This window comes from Lepidochelys kempii, chromosome 1 (genome assembly GCF_965140285.1).
Source record: "Lepidochelys kempii isolate rLepKem1 chromosome 1, rLepKem1.hap1, whole genome shotgun sequence".
In the NCBI taxonomy this organism is placed as follows: Eukaryota; Metazoa; Chordata; order Testudines; family Cheloniidae; genus Lepidochelys; species Lepidochelys kempii.
The window spans coordinates 276,393,962-276,413,125 of record NC_136380.1 but is presented as its reverse complement, the minus strand read 5'-3'; the positions used below and the strand labels follow the sequence as shown (position 1 = coordinate 276,413,125).

Below are 19,164 nucleotides of genomic sequence, written 5' to 3'. Positions count from 1 at the left end.
TAAGTGCTCTCACAAGGCTATAGAATCATATTTTCTCTCTCTCCCAAAGACTCTTTAGTATTTGAAGCTGTTCCACTGTTTTTAAATACTTAAGAAGTCACAGAGTGAGAGAATGACTGATTATAGCTTGGTGGTTAGGATACTCACCTCAGAGGTGGGAGGACCCTTGGTCTAGTTCTCCTGCTCCAGTCATTCTTCAATTATTTATCCAAACTGGAACAACTTCAGTAGAAGAGACTGAGAGAGCCCCATAACAGACCCATAGCTCAGTAGTTATAGCACCCTACAGGACGGGGAGAATTGAACCTGGGTGAGTCTCTAGCTATTTTGTGTGGAGCGATGCTCTGGCCTCATTCTTTCTCACAAGAAGCAGCTTAGTCATCTAAGCTGCCTGACTCCAAGAAAGGGGTTCCTCTTTGTGAACCGCTAGCAAAGAGAGGCACCTCCCTACAACCTGGACTAAGGCATCTCCCTGCCTATAGGGCTGGAGTTTGACACATCCTTGATTTTGGCATCTCCTATTGGGTACCTCTAGTCATTTCCCTGCCTAGCATGCTGGCTTTTGTGAATTGTATTCCAAGGTGCCTATCTCTCCCCATTCATTGTATAGGAGCCTAGATGTCTAACTCAGGCTTGGTGAATACAATACGTTCCTGTGATTTTTCTAGGTGCCTAAACATTAGGTTTTGCGATGCTCAGTATCTCAGTGCCTAAATACCTTGTGGATCCAGCCTGAGTGCCTTTTCCTCTTCTCTATATTTTATGGAGTCCTTCTCTGTTTCCTGTCCCCTGCTTTTTCCCCCTCTCCCCCATCTCTTTTTTTCTGACTCATTCACGCATTCAGTTGCCATCTTTTTCTGTTAAAACCCTCATTCCCTTTCATGTGTCTTCTCTCTGCTAGTCCTGCTGACATGCTGTGCTTTAGTGGTTGGCTGAAATGTGAAATGCTTCCCGTAGTGGAGAAAGAAGCGCTGTAATATGTCAGAGCATCAACAGAACAAATATATGAATGATAAGTCAGACATGAACAACTACCACATCATGTGTCAGTGCCTTAACTCAAATCTTTGGGGCAAAAGAGACAAGTTAGCATTAAATGCAGGATAGAAGCCTCAAAATTCCTAGTATTGCAGTAGCCTACTCTGTTACATTCACTTTATGTACATTATAAGCAGCTCCATATGCGTCGCTATGGCATAAATAACTGGATGCTCTATATAGGAGGAATTAATGTAATGGAGTAAGCTGTTGAAAGAAAAGCTGTTTCTTTGCTTTAATCCTTCAGCCAATGCAATCTTGTGAATCTTTTTAAGAGTGTGCACTGAGTGCCATTTCCTTTTTGCTGATTTCAGGAAGCCCCTGCAATGGTAAGACTGTGAATTTATATTCTCCTTAAAAATAAAGCACAGTGTTAAGGAAAATCAAAACAAAAAAAGAAAGTTCTTCACAAACTAATTTGTAAGGATTTGTTGATCTAGATATTATGTCCGTATCGATATCAAAAATTGCTCCCAAAAATCATTTTTCAAAGTTGAACCTCAAAGCGTAAAGAAAATGTTTTAAATCCACAACTTGTTAACAGGGAATTGTTATAGAGCTAAACATTACATATTGTAAATGCATCTGAAGACAAAATAACTGAAAACAAGTATCTCTTTCACATACCTTCAGAAGTCCAAGTTTTTTGTGGTGTTGCAGTGCTACAGCTGAGATGGTCACAGAGCTTTGCGTTATGTAATACATACATACTCAGCAAAAAGAAAAGGAGTACTTGTGGCTCCTTAGAGACTAACAAATTTATCTGAGCATAAGCTTTCGTGACCTACAGCTCACTTCATCAGATGCATCCGATGAAGTGAGCTGTAGCTTGCAAAAGCTTATGCTCAGATAAATTTGTTAGTCTCTAAGGTGCCACAAGTACTCCTTTTTTCTTTTTGCAGATACAGACTAACATGGCTGCTACTTTGAAACCTATACATACTCAGTGTGGGTTTGATCCCTGCAGTCAACAGCATAGCTCCCACTAACTTTAATAGTGCAGAATGAGGGCTGTCAAGGTTCCTTCCCCACTCTGAACTCTAGGGTACAGATATGGGGACCTGCATGAAAACCTCCTAAGCTTACTTTTACCAGCTTAGGTTAAAACTTCCCCAAGGTACAAACTATTTTACCCTTTGTCCTTGGACTTCCACTGCCACCACCAAACGTTTATCTGGGTTTATTTATTAGGAAAGCGTTGTTTGGAAACGTCTCTCCCCCCCCAAAATCCTCTCAACCCTGGCACCCCACTTCTTGGGGAAGGTTTGGTAAAAATCCTCACCAATTTGCATAGGTGACCACAGACCCAAACCCTTGGATCTTAAGAACAATGAAAAAGCATTCAGTTTCTGAAAAGAAGGATTTTAATAGAAGTAAAAAGTAAAAAAAGAATCACCTCTGTAAAATCAGGATGGTAAATACCTTACAGGGTAATTAGATTCAAAACATAGAGAATCCCTCTAGGCAAAACCTTAAGTTACAAAAAGACACACAGACAGGAATATCCATTCTATTCAGCGCAGCTTAATTTCTCAGCCATTTAAAGAAATCATAATCTAACGCATATCTAGCTAGATTACTTACTAAATTCTAAGACTCCATTCCTGTTCTGTCTCCAGCAAAAGCATCCCACAGACAGACACAGACCCTCTGTTTTTCTCCCTCCTCCCAGCTTTTGAAAGTATCTTGTCTCCTCATTGGTCATTGTGGTCAGGTGCCAGCAAGGTTATCCTAGCTTTTTAACCCTTTACAGGTAAAAGGATTTTTCCTGTGGCCAGGAGGGATTTTAAAGGTGTTTACCCTTCACTTTATATTTATGACAAGGGCCTATATGAATGTACTAGTCAAAAGCTATGTTTAGGGTTGCCAACTTTGTAATATTTAATAACACTCCCAGCAGGAGTGCCAGAACCTCTTCTTCCCTGCCCCTTCTCCCTGTGGACCAGCCTCTGCCCTGCCCCTGAGGCCCCGTGCCCATTTGCTCCTCTTTTCCCCCCGTCCCCCTTGTTGCTTGCTGCTCTTCACCTCCCCCACCTCTATTGGGATGGACTTGCCTGCGGAACCGGGGCTGGGAACTGCAACTGCCTGACGCAGGTAGGACCCAGCTAAGTAGGGACTGGCACAGGTGATGACTTGGCACCTCCCTCACTCACAATAACGGGACTTCAGGTGTCCAATCAGTAATCTGAATGGACACTGTCAGGTCCCCTTTTCAACCGGACTTTCTGGTCGAAAACTAGGCAGCTGGCCTCCCTAGCTATGTTCCCTGTGTGATAGCTGAACATCACAAACACCCAATTAGAGAGAGGCATTCAAGGGAACAAGTGTTCCTTGCTTTGCTTTAGACTTTTAAGATTACATTAGATGTTTCAGAACAAACAGAACCCTGAAGTCAGGATGTGGCCAGTAGGTGGAAAAATTCATTTTCAGAAAGGTTTTCATTAAAAGTCTTTAATATTTATATCCATACATGTACTCTGTTAATGACTTAGGATCATAACAGTTTCTTTTTAATTGACAAAGGCTTTACAATGAAACTTTGTTAGCCTAATTTTCAGCCAGCTATTATGTTTCTGAGTATAACTTTATAGATTATGAATCCAGACGGAACCTTTGTGATCATTTAGTCCAGGGGTCTCAAAGTCCCTGCCCGCGGGCCATCTGTGGCCTGAGAACCTCCCCACTGCAGCCCACAGAAACTTTTTTAAAAGTTCTTTCATCTGGCCCTCATGGCTACCAGCTGGGGGTAGGAGAGGACCGGGCAGGAGAGATTCACATGCCCCTCCCACCAATGTTGCTCCATCCTGCTGCTCCTGGGACCCTCCCAGGGGTTGCACTCGGCAACGTGTCATTCACCTCGAGCAGCTCCGCTCCCTGCAAGCGGTTCACTATCCCTGCTGTTGTAATCAATTTATTTGAAAATATAGAAAACACCCAAAATATTTAAATAAATGGTATTCTATTATTGTTTAACAATGTGATTAATTGCATGTTTACTCATGATTAATTTTTATAATCGCTTGACAGTAGTAGTTCTGATTATTTTAACTCTTCTGCTACTTTTCAATGACTCAGCTACCATGGCTTTGCTCGAGATAGCACCACCAGTATGGGACTAGCAAGGGGCCATGATTCTGGGGAAATAAGAAAAATCTGTTTTTCCTCTTTTTTCTCAGTTTTCTCCTCCCTTACACTATTTGTTTCCATCTCGTTTCTCTACTCACTCAAATTGCTTCCTAGACCTTAAAAGGTACACAGCAGTAATATCCTTGTAGGTGTGCATATGGTCTGATATATCAGCTGCTGCACTGAGGTCAACTAGCTCTGTAGAGCCTCCTGTATCTCACTACCTCAGAAAACTCTATCGGAGATATGCCAAGTACAAGGACTGATATAGAATTACTCTTTATACGTTAGTCAGTCAGAATAGAACTTTCCCTGCAGACTGAAATAGCAAAATACTGGGTCCCCAAAATAGGAAATCTAGTGTGGAGAGTATTTGTGGCATGGATATGATCAACACATAGTACGTTTTCCTGAATTAAGGAATATTTTCAGTTATTGCAATTAAAAAAATCAAAATTTATCCACAGTTGTGCTATGCACTATTATTGTATTTAGTTAAACCATTGCCAGTTTGTTGAATGAAAATGCTATTCTTTCATTTTAAAAGAGTAGTTTATATTTTGCTTTATCTTAAACCTGAAAAAAAAAGAAGGGATCAAGCTAAACTGCAATATGCCACTCTTAAACCAAAATTAAAGAGTTTATGCACAAACTTGCACTAGTTTAGCTAAATCAGTTAAAAAACATGCATTTAATTAACCTGGTTCAAGTTTTTGTACGGACAAGGCCTTAATATCACAGATGGCACTGTGTCTGTTGGGAACCGTTAGTTTTTAAAATCGAAAGGAATGTACTGTGGGGAGGAAAGTAAATGAACCTATAAATTAGAGTCTGCTATGGTCAGAAATCTTTTTGCGTAAAAATATCTACTCATAGACTCACAACCTGTTAGTCAAAGCTGCTCATATATTGCCAAAATACATGTTTTATGACTTTTAAACACTGTTATTTCTGTAGTCATTACAGCTAAGAGAAAAAGATGGATTTTCTTCTGGTTCATGTATCATCAATAGAATTGTGAACCAAGGTTTGATTGCAGAATCTTTATTACTGATGAATATGTGTGCATGTGAGCAACAAAGAGCTCAACCTGACTTTCACATCCCATGTCAAGTCACAGGGAGGGCAGTTTACAAGTAAAAATATAGTTTCAAAGTCCGAAAATCAAATCTAGAGTCAGTAAAATTCATATTAGTTGTGTCTAAACATGCCTTTTCTTTTTGAATTACATTTCACAGTAAGAACTGCACTTACTCCAATTTATCCTCTGCCCATCATATTTTTTCAACGAGATTGAAAAAATTATGGAACATTATAGCAGGGATCCGCAACCTTTGACACGTGGCCCATCAGAGTAAGCCCTCTGGCAGGTCAGACCTGTTTGTTTACCCCTGCTGCATCCACAGGTTTGGCCGATCGTGGCTCCCACTGGCTGCGGTTCGCCGGTCAAGTCCAATGGGGGCCGCAAAAGAAGTGGCGAACCGTGGCCAGCGGGAGCTGCGATCGGCTGAACCTGCGGATGTGGCAGGTAAACAAACCGGCCCGGCCTGCCAGGGGGCTTACCCTGGTGGTCCGTGTTCCAAAAGTTGCCAATCCCTGTATTATAGTCTTTAAAAACGATTTAATATGGTTTTACAGGACGTTAACAATATCATTTAAAAATCACTTCAAAAGTAGTTTTTCCACTGACACACAAATAGTGCATCTATTTTTATTTCTCATAACAGTGTTACTGCATCTTGAAAATCCATGACACAGGCTCCGGTACCTCAGAATCAACAAAAGTTAGTCTGGGTGCTATGGAGTGAAAGCTGATTTTAAAGCAGTTTCCTAGACAAAATGATGCACTATTTTTTTTATGCTGTGTTGATTATGTTGGTAGTTGTAGCGCTATTCTGTGATGAATTGACAATTCTATTTGACTCCTGCTCTGCTTTTTTCTGCTGGGATTATTATGAGATTTAAAACTTTCTCATCAGTATATCGCTTTCCTTTGACTGACAGGCTTTGTTAATTATTTTTCGAAGAAAATTCAAACCAGAAAGACAAAGGACATTACTGAAAACTTAATACCACTTGACCTTGTCACACTAGCCCTCGGCATAAAAAAGATATAAATTACAAAGAAGACACACAAGTAAAAGATATTCACAAAAAAGCAAGCAATAGCTTCCGCTTTCTGCTCCCATTTAATGTTGCAGCAGGAGTAGGACGCTGACAGCTAGAGAGGCTTGCAGTCAGAAAACAGATTTTTAAAAGACTTGAACAGGAGAAAACAGTGTAAAAATGAATTTTAGAATATGCTCACCAAATATTACACAATGTCCCAAATCCTGTTGAATGTCTGCCTTTACCCAGGAAAGTTTTAACAGGTAGGAGGACTGAAGAACTAAAATTTAACTGATGTGCTATAATGTATATTCTTATCTTAAAATAAAGTTCCTGTATTTCTTTCACATTCTTTAAAAATTATACAGTGTTTTACTCACAAAACTTCACCTTTGTTGCCCTAAATTTATCCTTCTTTTTTTCCTGAATATTCTGGCAGAGAATACTTAACAACATTGTCTAATACTAGACACTCAAAATAAATATCTGCAACAAAAGGTTACTGAAATTGATAAAATCCAGTCCTATTCAGAAAAATTCTATAGCCAAAGGTATTTTTATGACTGATTAACTCCAATATCATAGTTAATTACCACTAAGGATTTCTGGAAATGTTGTAATTCCCAAAAGACAGTGGTTTGCAATGGAAATACACTGTCAACCATAATTACAGTCGTTAGTGTAGTATAAAAATGCATATAACATGCACATTTAATAGAGAGACTAATATGTATTAATAAGTGAGAGCTCTGAGGGGGCATTTTGATTAGAATTCCTTTAAAAAAACACACTGGGTGTGAAAACATGTTGCAGGATCAGTGTGTTTGCACTGAATTTGATCCTGCTTAGATCGAAGTCAATGGGAGTTTGTTTTGTCATTGACTTCAACAGGCAAGGGATCACAATGCCTTGAATGCAACAGAGATCTTTTTTCTATTGCCCAAAGATAATTTGTCTATTTTAAACAGAATCCAATGGCTGGAATTTGAAGCTAGACAAATTCAGACTGGAAATAAGGCATAATTTTTTAATGGTGACAGCAATTAACCATTGGAGCAATTTACCAAGGGTCATGATGTATTCTCCATCACTAACCATTTTTAAATCAAGATTGGATGCTTTTTCTAAAAGATATGCTCTAGGAATTATTTTGGGGACTTCTATGGCCTGTGCTATACAGAAGGTTAGACTAAATCAGGGGTCTCAAACTCAATTTACCTTAGGGCCAGTGCCAGTCCTCAACTCCTCCCAGCAGGCCAATAATGTCTCTGAAGATGGTGTTCACACCACCTCCCAGCCCGTTTCCCACCCTTTTCCCTCGCTTCCTTGGCCTCATGCCACCATGGCTGACTCTGCCTGACAACGAGTGATGCTCCTTCCATGGCTGACTCTACCCAGCGACTAGTGATGGTATCTCTGTCCCTCTCCCCCAGCCAATGGAAGCTGCTGGGAGAGGGGAGGGGGCGCCGCCTGTAGCAGACAGCTGGCAGTGTAGCTGCATGGTTTTCTTTTTTGGTGGTTTGGGTTCTGTAGTTTCCACATCTGAGTGTTGCTCTTTTAAGACTTGTGAAAGCATGCTCCACACCTTGTCCCTCTCAGATTTTGGAAGGCACTTCAGATTCTTAAACCTTGGATCGAGTGTTGTCACTATCTTTCGAAATCTCACATTGGTACCTTCTTTGCATTTTGTCAAATCTGCAATGAAAGTGTTCTTAAAACAAATAACGTGCTGTGTCATCATCCGAGACTGATATAATGTGAAATATATGGCAGAATGCAGGTAAAACAGCAGGAGACATACAATTCTCTCCCAAGGAGTTTGGTCACAAATTGAATTAACGCATTATTTTTTTAATGAGCATCATCAGCGTGGAAGCATGTGCTCTGGATTGGTGGCGGAAGCATGAAGGGGCATACGAATGTTTAGCATATCTGGCACGTAAAAACCTTGCAATGCTGGCTACAGAAGTTCCATGCAAAGGCCTGTTCTCGCTTTCAGGAGACATTACAAATAATAAGCAGGCAGCATTACATCCCATAAATGTAAACAAACTTGTTTGTCTTAGTGATTGTCTGAACAAGAAATAGGACTGATTGGACTTGTGGGCTCTAAAGTTTTTGCATTGTTTGTTTGTTTTTTGAGTGCAGTTATGTAACAAAAAAAATTACATTTGTAAGTTGCACTTTCACGAGAAAGAGATTGCACTATAGTACTTGTCTGAGGTCAATTGAAAAATGGTATTTATTTTGTTAGTTTTAGAGTGCAACTATTTGTAATAAAAATAATAATATAAAGTGAGCACTGAACGTTTTGTATTCTGTGTTGTAATTGAAATCACTATATTTGAAAATATGGAAAAAAAACATTCAAAATATTTAATAAATTTCACTTGGTATTCTATTGCTTAACAGTGCAATTAAAACTGCAATTAATCCTGATTAATTTTTTTTAATTGCAATTAATTTTTTTAAGTTAATCGCGTGAGTTAACTGCGATTAGTTGACAACCCTAATAGCAAAATTACATATATATATATATCCCTGACATCATATTTCAAAACTTATTTCAGCAATACTTGTCCCTATGTCTGTTTCAATGAGAAGTGCTGCTTTTTTATTTACATAACTTTCTCTGTTTTGTTTCTAGTTTGACTCAGCTTGCACCCCTATTTTCATGTATATCTTTGGAAAAGCTTAATATCAGCAACAACTACTTGTCAGGTGAGTATGTAAAATGAATTAAACAATATTTTTTTAAAAAAAATTACCTTAAGGCCTTTTTTAGGAATACAGGCAACCAGCATATTATAAATTTCAGTTGTTTATTAAAATATATGGAATGGGGTCTTAAAATGACAGGAGCTATTCTATTCTATCACCACCTTCATGAGTGTAGTATCTGGGCACCTTCCAGTTGTGTACTAAGTGATGTTGCTAACATCTGTCACATGTGATTTGTTCTGTCTCTCTTCCTCTCCCCAGGGGAAGAATTGTGTTTTTGTTTTTTTTAATGTACATGCTGCTATGTGCTTATGTTAAAGAAGGGTTGAAGAATTGCATCTTGCATTTGGATTAGAAGGTGGTGAAGTTTGTGAGTTCATTCTGCCATCTCAGATGGGCCCCCGAGACAGCTTTTTCTTCCACACAGAAGAGCATTACCCTTATGATAGAAAGATTAATTATTCTTCAGGAGCATTTGTTGGTCAGACTTCATCCCAAAGCTTCTGGTGATCTTTGAGATATGCTAGGCCTAGGTTGCTGAACACTTCAAAGATAAGGACCTTGAACTTGGTTAATTATTCTATGGGAAGCCAGTGTATGCAGCAGAGGACATGTTTGACATGCACTCAGTAGTCTGTGTTGCTAAGGAGATGCTTGGTGGTGTGCTGTACTACTTGAAGTTATCCAAGGTCCGATGGCTTGCACTGCTGTAGTCCAGATGAGAGGTGAGGAAGATTTATGTAACTGAGGCAACCAGCATGTAATGGAGTCTCCTAACCAACTAGAGTTGTTAGAAGTTGTTTTATTCGTGGATGCTGCTATATGAGAATTTAGAATCAGAGTGAGGAATCTGGGAGTACTGCTCACCTACATACTGACTTCACCAACTGAGGGTGTGTACCTTTAATCAAAGGAGATTGCACTGTGGCTGCAGACTCCTCAAACTGCTTTCCTCTTTCCATCAGCATAATCTCTGTCAAGTTCTTTTTCAACCAGCTGATCTTCATCCGTGAGATGATCTCATCCAAGCACTGGGGCATCTTAGTGGTATGTCATATACAGTGGAGATGCATCATACACGCATTTAACTTACACGGATTCAACTATACACGCTCAGCAAAAAAAAAAGAAAATAACAATAACTCGCTGCGGTGGAGTACTGTACAGGAGTTGACGGGAGAGCGCTTGAGGGTCAATTTATCGCGTTTAGACTAGACGCGATAAATCAACCCCCGCTGGATCGATCACTGCCCGCCGATCCGGTGAGCATTTCGCCGCGCTGAGTGTGATTCTACTGTTTAAAGATCTGTATTTTTTGTACAACATGGCCCCTAAATGCAAGCCAACTACTTCATCTGGTGCTCAACCGAAGAAACAGCAAGCTGTTCCAACGCTGAAGGAAAAACTGGCTGTATTGGCCTTATAGAGAGACGGTATGTTGGTCTCCAGTGTGGCGCGTAAATATGGCTGCAACTAATCTAGCATCCGTGTCATCAAGATTCGAGAGAGAGAAATTCGTCAAGCCGTGGCATCAAGTGCTCCAATAACTGCTAAGGTGATGAGCCAGGTGCATGATAAGACTTTAGTGAAGACTGAAAAGGCATTAAACTTATGGCTGGAAGACATGAACCGGAAACACATGGCTATAGATGGCAACACGTTGCAAGAAAAAGCTCTTAGCCTGTATGCACTGTTCAAACCTCCTGCCGAAGAGGGACAGCCTTCTGATGAGAAGGAATTCAAAGCCAGCCAACGTTGGCTTAACAGTTTTAGGAACCGCTTCAATCTCAAAAAGGTGCAGACTACTGGTGAAGCTGCATCTGCCAATGAAGAGGCAGCAAAAAACCTCCCCCCAAACAATTAAAGGAAATCATAGAAGAAAAGGGCTATCTTCCGGAACAAGTTTTTAATGCTGACGAGACTGGGCTCTTCTGGAAAAAAAAAATGCCCAACTGCACTTACACTTCAAAAACGGAAAGACAAGCCCCTGGCTTCAAAGCAGCTAAAGACTGTGTTGTTTTGTGGCAATGCAGCTGAGCATTTAATAAAGCCGGGCTTGCTCTACAAAGCTGCAAATCCCTGTGCCCTAAAAGGCAAGAACAAAAATCTCCTGCCCGTGTTCTGGCAATCAAATTAAAAGGCTTGGGTGATGGCAGCATTATTTCTGGATTGGTTCCACAAGTGTTTCATTCCGGAGGTCAAGCGGTACCTTGAAGAGAAAGGACTTGACTTTAAAGCGTTGCTGATCATAGACAATGCTCCTTGCCATCCTGAGGCACTCCGGTTTCCGCATAATGACGTTGAAGTCGTCGTTCTCCCATTTTTATTCTTTCATTTTTCTGTCTCTCTCTTTTTGACTATACGTGATTTTCGCCTTACGCACTGACTTTAGAACCTAATCCCCATGTAAGATACGACTCCACTGTATGGTGAAAAATAGGTAAAGCTCTGTGCCATCTGCATACTGCTGGCTAAAGAACAAAAAACCTAGACATGAATTACTGCTATATTTGAAACAATGAAGAATATGTTGTAGCTTCTATTCCACAGACTCAAGCTGGAATTGTATACCATCAGCTCTGTTTGTAGTAGTTAGTGTTATTTGTGCATTTCCAGCTGTAATGCAAAGGATCATAATTTAATGTCAGAGTGCTCTTTAGATGAAGGAAATCCGTAAAGAAGGAATATATCCTCATTCTGTGTTTTGGGATGCCTTGTTGTCCTCACCTGTTTTTCAAAATGTAATAGCATAATGTTTTATCAAATACCTATTTATCTAGATATTTCAGGTATTTCCAAACATATTCAGGCAAACAGGGTGACTACTTTACAAGACAACAGAAATATTTGTATACTTTTGCTCAATTTTATGATTTCTGTTAAATTGAATTTTATTTGAATATACTCTATACTAGAGCTGGTTGAAATTGGAGAAAACTTTTTCACAAAAAATTTGGACAATTGTCATTTTGTTTCTAACAGAATCCACAGTAACTGAGAGTTTGTTAATGATACTACTTTACTATAATTCTTTGCTTTTTACACATGGTTTCACCTTAATCATTCAATGTTATATATACTTTTTCTTCCCTAATGTAATATAGACCTTGAGAGTGTCATCACATGGTTTAGTGGATGTCACAAACTAACTGAGTTGTCACTCAGTGGAAATCCAGTTCTCCAAGAAAAAAGTTGGAGGTAAGATAAACAATTAATTAACTCTTACAATATATCCATTGCTCAACAAAATATAAATCAACCAAAGTTCACACATAACCAGATGGTAAATAAATCTTAATATTTAAGTTTAGCTAAATAGTAATTTTATAAAAATCTGGAGGTTTCAATGAATACACTGTACATTTTATTATTCAGAATATTATATCTGATCATTTTTGAAATCTAAATATTATAAATACCTCCACCCAACAAATGGCCAAAATTATCCCTCAGCTCTCCTGCACACGCTGCATTTAGGCTTGTGACAACATCTGCATCTAGGCTTGTTGCATCATCTGCAAATGTTGATATTTTTATAGGTGATCTGATTATTTTTTTTTGGTGTAAATGCTGGTCATTTTTTAAAGTTAGATATTGTTGTGAAATAATATCCAGAGTCATCATCCTTGTAGGGATTCTAATTTTAGGAAAAGACTAAGGCCTAAGCTTCTATGATCAGAGAAAACTTGTAGTGGTAAATATTAATCTTTGTTACATCCAGGAAATATAGAGAGAGACTGTCATAAATATAAAGGGAAGGGTAAACCCCTTTGAAATCCCTCCTGGCCAGGGGAAAGCTCCTCTCACCTGTAAAGGGTTAAAAGCTAAAGGTAATCTCGCTGGCACCTGACCAAAATGACCAATGAGGAGACAAGATACTTTCAAAAGCTGGGAGGAGGGAGAGAAACAAAGGGTCTGTGTGTCTGTCTATATTCTGTCTTTGCCGGGGATAGACCAGGAATGGAGTCTTAGAACTTTTAGTAAGTAATCTAGCTAGGTACGTGTTAGATTATGATTTCTTTAAATGGCTGAGAAAAGAACTGTGCTGAATAGAATAACTATTTCTGTCTGTGTATCTTTTTTGTAACTTAAGGTTTTGCCTAGAGGGGTTCTCTATGTTTTTGAATCTAATTACCCCGTAAGGTATCTACCATCCTGATTTTACAGGGGGGATTTCTTTATTTCTATTTACTTCTATTTTTATTAAAAGTCTTCTTGTAAGAAAACTGAATGCTTTTTCATTGTTCTCAGATCCAAGGGTTTGGGTCTGTGGTCACCTATGCAAATTGGTGAGGCTTTTTATCCAACATTTCCCAGGAAAGGGGAGGTGCAAGTGTTGGGAGGATTGTTCATTGTTCTTAAGATCCAAGGGTCTGGGTCTGTAGTCACCTAGGCAAATTGGTGAGGCTTTTTACCAAACCTTGTCCAGGAAGTGGGGTGCAAGGTTTTGGGAAGTATTTTGGGGGGAAAGACGTGTCCAAACAGCTCTTCCCCAGTAACCAGTATTAGTTTGGTGGCGGTAGCGGCCAATCGAAGGACAAAGGGTGGAATATTTTGTATCTTGGGGAAGTTTTGACCTAAGCTGGTAAAGATAAGCTTAGGAGGTTTTTCATGCAGGTCCCCACATCTGTACCCTAGAGTTCAGAGTGGGGGAGGAACCTTGACAGAGACTGATGTGTAAGTAGCTGGCAGTGAGATTAGTTATGAAGAGCTGTGCAGGGCTTGCCGGCTGTGGGAGATATTCATTTCCCCTTTTTGTATAGAGGGATGCATTTTGCATCACTCACTAACCTCAGATTTGGGGCTGTATTCCAGTTTCCAACTATAATGGTTAATATTCTGGGCAGCCTGCCTGTGGGTAGGTGTACATTGCAAAACAAACGCTTTGTTCTTAACTCAGGTTAGCTAACTCGGGTTAAAATATCAGTGAAGACACATCACAAAGTTTTTAATTTGGGTTAGCAGCTTGAATTCAACCAGCTTTAACCCAAGTTGCTAACCCAAGTTGACATGTCTTTGATGCTATTTTAACTTGAGTTAGCTAATGTGGGTGAGCTAATTTGAGTGAAGAACACACGTTTTTTTGCAATGTAGACCATACCCACTGTTGCGGAGAGCATGCCTACTGCAGGCCTCAATAATGATAAAAGTATGACTCAGTAAAACCCTAGAAAATACTGCTAGATGACAGTGGCTAGTCAGGTGGCAAGCTGAGACTACCTTCTACTTTGCAAACAGTTCTGCTGTTATCATTCCATCATCCTGTTTACCTGCTTCATCTATGTGTTGTTTCTGGTTGTGAGCTTAGCTTCTGAGCTCTCTAGGACAGGGACTGCCTTCCTGTTCCATGATTGTATGGCACTTAGCACAATGGGGCTATCATCCTGGCTGGGGCCCAGAGCCTGACTGACATGCCTGGACAACCAACCCCACACCTATAGTAGCATGCACATAGCTAAGACATTCAGACATGCACCCAGGCCACACAAGTACTGTGTTTTGGGGAATCAGAATCATAGAATCATAGAATATCAGGGTTGGAAGGGACCCCAGAAGGTCATCTAGTCCAACCCCCTGCTCAAAGCAGGACCAATTCCCAGTTAAATCATCCCAGCCAGGGCTTTGTCAAGCCTGACCTTAAAAACCTCTAAGGAAGGAGATTCTACCACCTCCCTAGGTAATGCATTCCAGTGTTTCACCACCCTCTTAGTGAAAAAGTTTTTCCTAATATCTAATCTAAACCTCCCCCACTGCAACTTGAGACCATTACTCCTCGTTCTGTCATCTGCTACCATTGAGAACAGTCTAGAGCCATCCTCTTTGGAACCCCCTTTCAGGTAGTTGAAAGCAGCTATCAAATCCCCCCTCATTCTTCTCTTCTGCAGGAAGGTAAGGGAGTTGACTTCAAGTAGCAAAAAAAGGCTCAGCCCCTTCGCTTCCCTTGAGAATAGGAAAAAACAAAATGCTCTGCTTTGCTCCTCAGCAAGAGGGAGTGCAGCTGATGGAAGTACCCAGCTTTATGGGGAGCTACCCACCAAAATTACTGCTATCAGTAACAGAAAGAAAGAGAAGCCAGTCCCTAATCTAAATAATCGCTACCCACAAACTGGAACGAGCAGATAGAGAGAAAAGTCAGCATGGCTTAGTCTGTCGAGAGGGAACTCCCAGATTACACTGTCCAGTGGAAGACTGACTGTCAGCATTAGTCACTAGGCTTCTTGTGCACCAGGAGCTGCTTCCCTGCCAGCCTAGCTTATAATGAGACTTCACAACTATGAGTACTGTGGTGCTGCATGTAGGTGGTTAGGAAAGAGGAGAGTTCTGTGTGTGCACAGAAAGGTGGAGGTGCACAGAAATGAAGGAGCATGTCAGTACCATCATGTACCAAAATGATGGGCAGGCCAGAAACATTCATAGGATTATCTGTAAATTTACTTTGCTTCAGTAAGCCTTATAGAGCTTCAACACCGGGAATATGCCAGCCACTCTAAAATTATTTAAAAATCTCAACTTGTGCTTGTCAAGTTACAAATGAACACTTACATTTACTATGGTGCATGTGAAAGGCAGTATTGTGGTGCTTTGGGAGAGGTTTTTGGAGGGAAGATTTGTTTCCCTGACACTTAGTATGGGTGTAAAGTGCTGGGTTAAAGTTAGATCCTGACCGATCCTGTCAGTTTTTGGACTCAAGCACCTTGTCCTCCCTTTCCTTCTCTTCCAACTCTGAATTCCACTGCTTAAAAGGAAAACAGTTTTCACCATCACAGTTAAATTTGGGACGGGGGGGAACCCAGGCTTATCCCAATACAAAAATGTGGGCCTGGCTGCTGGATTCTGCAGTCCTTTTTTGTTCAGGGATTTATAACTTGGATGGGGGTGACAGGGAATGAGTGTAGATAAAAAGAATTGGAAAAAGTTAATGATTTCATTGTTGGTTTTTATGGAGGCATTCTGTTTCCTTCTGACTTCTTTCCCTCACAATGAAGGATTCTGAAGAGTCATTGAAGATATAAGTAAGCAAGTAGCTGTCTCTCTTCACTTGTAAAATTGTTAACACAAAACATACTTTCCCCACCCACAACTCTTTGGTCTTAGATACACTCCTGGAAACAACCAAGTATGACACTTCTAAACAAATGAAGTAGGAACAGGACAGATATACAATGAAAGAGAACTGTGATATGTGTGTGTGTGTGTGTGTGTGTGTGTGTATATACACACACACTCTTAACAATAGCACTTAAGGGGGAAAACTGCAAAAATGGGCTGAATTCTGCACTGTTTATTTGAGGAAAAATCCTATTGATATCAACGGAAACTTTGTACAAACAAGGACCCCAAAATTTAGCCCAAGATTTCTGAGTTTTTAGTAAAATGCTGTATATTTTCATAAGTTTGCCAAAGTGTGGCAGTGGTTACTTCAAGCTTATTCTCCATTCTAAATAGCATTCTTTCCCAACTCCAAATAAAATTAAAGAACATGTCTTAAAATGTTTTATAGCTTTATAAAGTTAAATATACAAATTAAGATGTTTTAGTAGAGTACTTACTGCTTCATAAAAAGAGTGAGCATTGACCTGTTCTGGCACACACGTTTGTCACTCAGATATTTCACAGCATACCTACCATTTCATCTCTGTTCTCTTTCTGAAATGGTGTACCAATTTAAATTGGCAGGTTTACTAGGTTCCATCTCTTGGAGTTACTGAAATCCCTGTTATAATATCAGTAGAACACTTTTATGATATTTCCAGTGAGTAATTGCTATGAAATGCTTCTTAAAAAGTAGTTTTCATTTGTATAAATATTGAGAAACTAATAGATGATTAAGGACTTTTGTATGCAATGGTATGTAGGACTAGTTCTTCAGTTGTGGCTGAGATGTACACAGTATAACAGGTCGGGGGAGAGAAGCAGGCAAGGTATTAAACCTCAGGCTTCAGATTGAGCCAGTCTCAGGTGTAAAGCAGAGCAGCTTCAGGGACACTAAGGGCCATCCCAGCAGCTGAGGAATACAGGCAACCAACTGTGCACATTTTCCCTGGCCAGATCCCGTGGTCTGGGAGAGTTGTTGGGAAGCCTCTATTACAACTCTGTACTACCCCAGGATTCTTCTATAGTTGGGAAATCTTTAAGAGGCTGGATCTGCCATCTTTCTGGATGCTTTGTGGGATATGAAGCATCCAGAGTGGGCAGCAGGATCTGGCCCTATAATGTGGGGTGACGTTTGCTCTCACTATATGCTTGATGCCTTTAATGGACTTTCAGTTTTTTGCCAAGGAGTTGTATCTCACTCCTTCATTTGGGATTTGAAAACTGGCTGAAAACCCATTCCATAAATAAGCTGCATATTTTTTTCTTGGATTGGTCCAATAATATTCCATAAATCCTGTATTTTAATTTGGAGAAGGAGCCTTCTCATGGTTACTTCCTCCCCCTGTAGCATCTCCTGAAGCAGTGAGTCCTGTTGACCCCCTTTCCTACCACCTTTTATCCCCATAACAAGGGAGGGAACTGTGCTGACCCCCAGATCACCTATAGTGAAGTTTGTACTTGCATTGGGAGCAAAAACATTTTCCATAGTTAAATGTAAAGAACATCTTCATTTTAAATTTTAAATCGATATTTTGAAAACAAATGTCTATGAATGCCAGCTGGGTGGGGTGATAAGGAGTCATGCACTGCAGTCAAAGTTCCTGGTCTGTTGTAACCCAGGGTAATTGTCTCCTTTGCCATCCTCTGTCTAAATTCTCTGTCATGCTTTTTAACTGTGTTACCCCACCATAATGTAGCATAAGCCCTTGCCATTAAGTCCTCGTACTTGAACAAGGAAATACGACTCTCTCACAAATTATGCTCGCATAACTGCAAAAGATCGTTCTTAAAATTTTGAAGCACCTTAGGTCTGCGGGATTTGTTCTCATCTTTTTTTTTTTTGTTCTTTTTGCCCCCTTTCTCCGTCTGTTGTTCCCTAAAGAGCCAGGTAAATAAATCCACAAACTCCCCCTTCCAAATCTTTTCCTTAACCGTTTTAGACAGATGGTTCCTGAGCAGCCAGTCTGATCCTGCATAAGATCCAGAGTTCTTTCACGTAACTTTCTGGCCTGGTAGCTTCAAGAGGAAGATGGCAGGCCTGGAATCCAACTTTTGTCTTGTACATGATAGGGCAGAATAAACTATTGGGTCAATAAGCTGTCCCTATTACTGAACTTTTTAAGTGAGCCATTTTGTTGATTCAGAGAAGCTTTAGATTGACCAGAGTAATCTAAACTGTTCTTTCCAAATAAGGGCATGTAGTATTTACTTGGGAAAGTATTACTTATATAGAATAGCTCTAAGGATAGAAAAGAGATATTAAGCCCATTAAAAATGTCAGTATTCTGGGTTGAGATAACAAGGGAACTTTCAGATAAGATATGAGTAATGTAGTTGATTATGATTTTGACTAGGAACACTTTAAAAAAAAATTAAAAGAGCTTAGCAATTGGATCCTGGCCTCGCTTGTGTTGCTTATCAAAAGTGATATCACAAGGCGGTGGAATATATAGCAGTGTTTGAGGGTTTTTTTTTTTTTGATTATTTAAAAAAAATATTACTGTCATTGATAAGCCCTCTTGGAACCATAGATTGAAATATTTCTTAACTTCTTTTTTTCTTTGTTTTCCTAGTCTCTGGGACCAATCTTTCCAAGCCACAGAAATATGCTGCTAGTAATGTTCTTGTGATTTCCTACTTTTGCTGCCCACGAGCCATAGTCCCTCAAGTGCAGTACCATGTAACTGTGTATAGTAACCTTCAGTATGATCATTTCAGTGTCTGAGTCAACATTTACTTTGACATTCATTGACATTCATTTCTGTAATCATTTTTTTTTAAACTTTTCTCTCAGTTCCTTGCATCACTTCAAGCCAATTAAATACAAAACTTTATGCTCCAGTATTACCACAAGCTTCCCTAATGCAGTGACTTGCCAATTTTTACTTTATTGGTGTGATAAATTCGGGGGGAGGGTTGGTTTTTTGTTTTTGTTTTTTGCATGTGGTATATAAAGAGAGAAAAATATATACGTATATTTTCTGCAGTAGGAGATCTTTTAGCAAACTTCATATTAGTATTCAAGTGGAAAAATGTGTGCGCATTTTTTTGGAATTTGAAGCTTTCAAACAGTAG

At 39.8% G+C, this 19,164-nt stretch overlaps 1 protein-coding gene across 1 annotated transcript in view; it reads left to right on the top strand.

Moving 5' to 3' along the window:
- Positions 1-19,164, top strand: part of LRRIQ1 (leucine rich repeats and IQ motif containing 1) — a 187,922-nt gene that overhangs the window by 49,834 nt on the left and 118,924 nt on the right. Inside the window, exons 13-14 of the mRNA XM_073327613.2 lie at positions 8,921-8,994; positions 12,099-12,192. Coding sequence (XP_073183714.2) covers positions 8,921-8,994; positions 12,099-12,192 — 168 coding nt within the window. The remainder of the gene's footprint in view (positions 1-8,920; positions 8,995-12,098; positions 12,193-19,164) is intronic.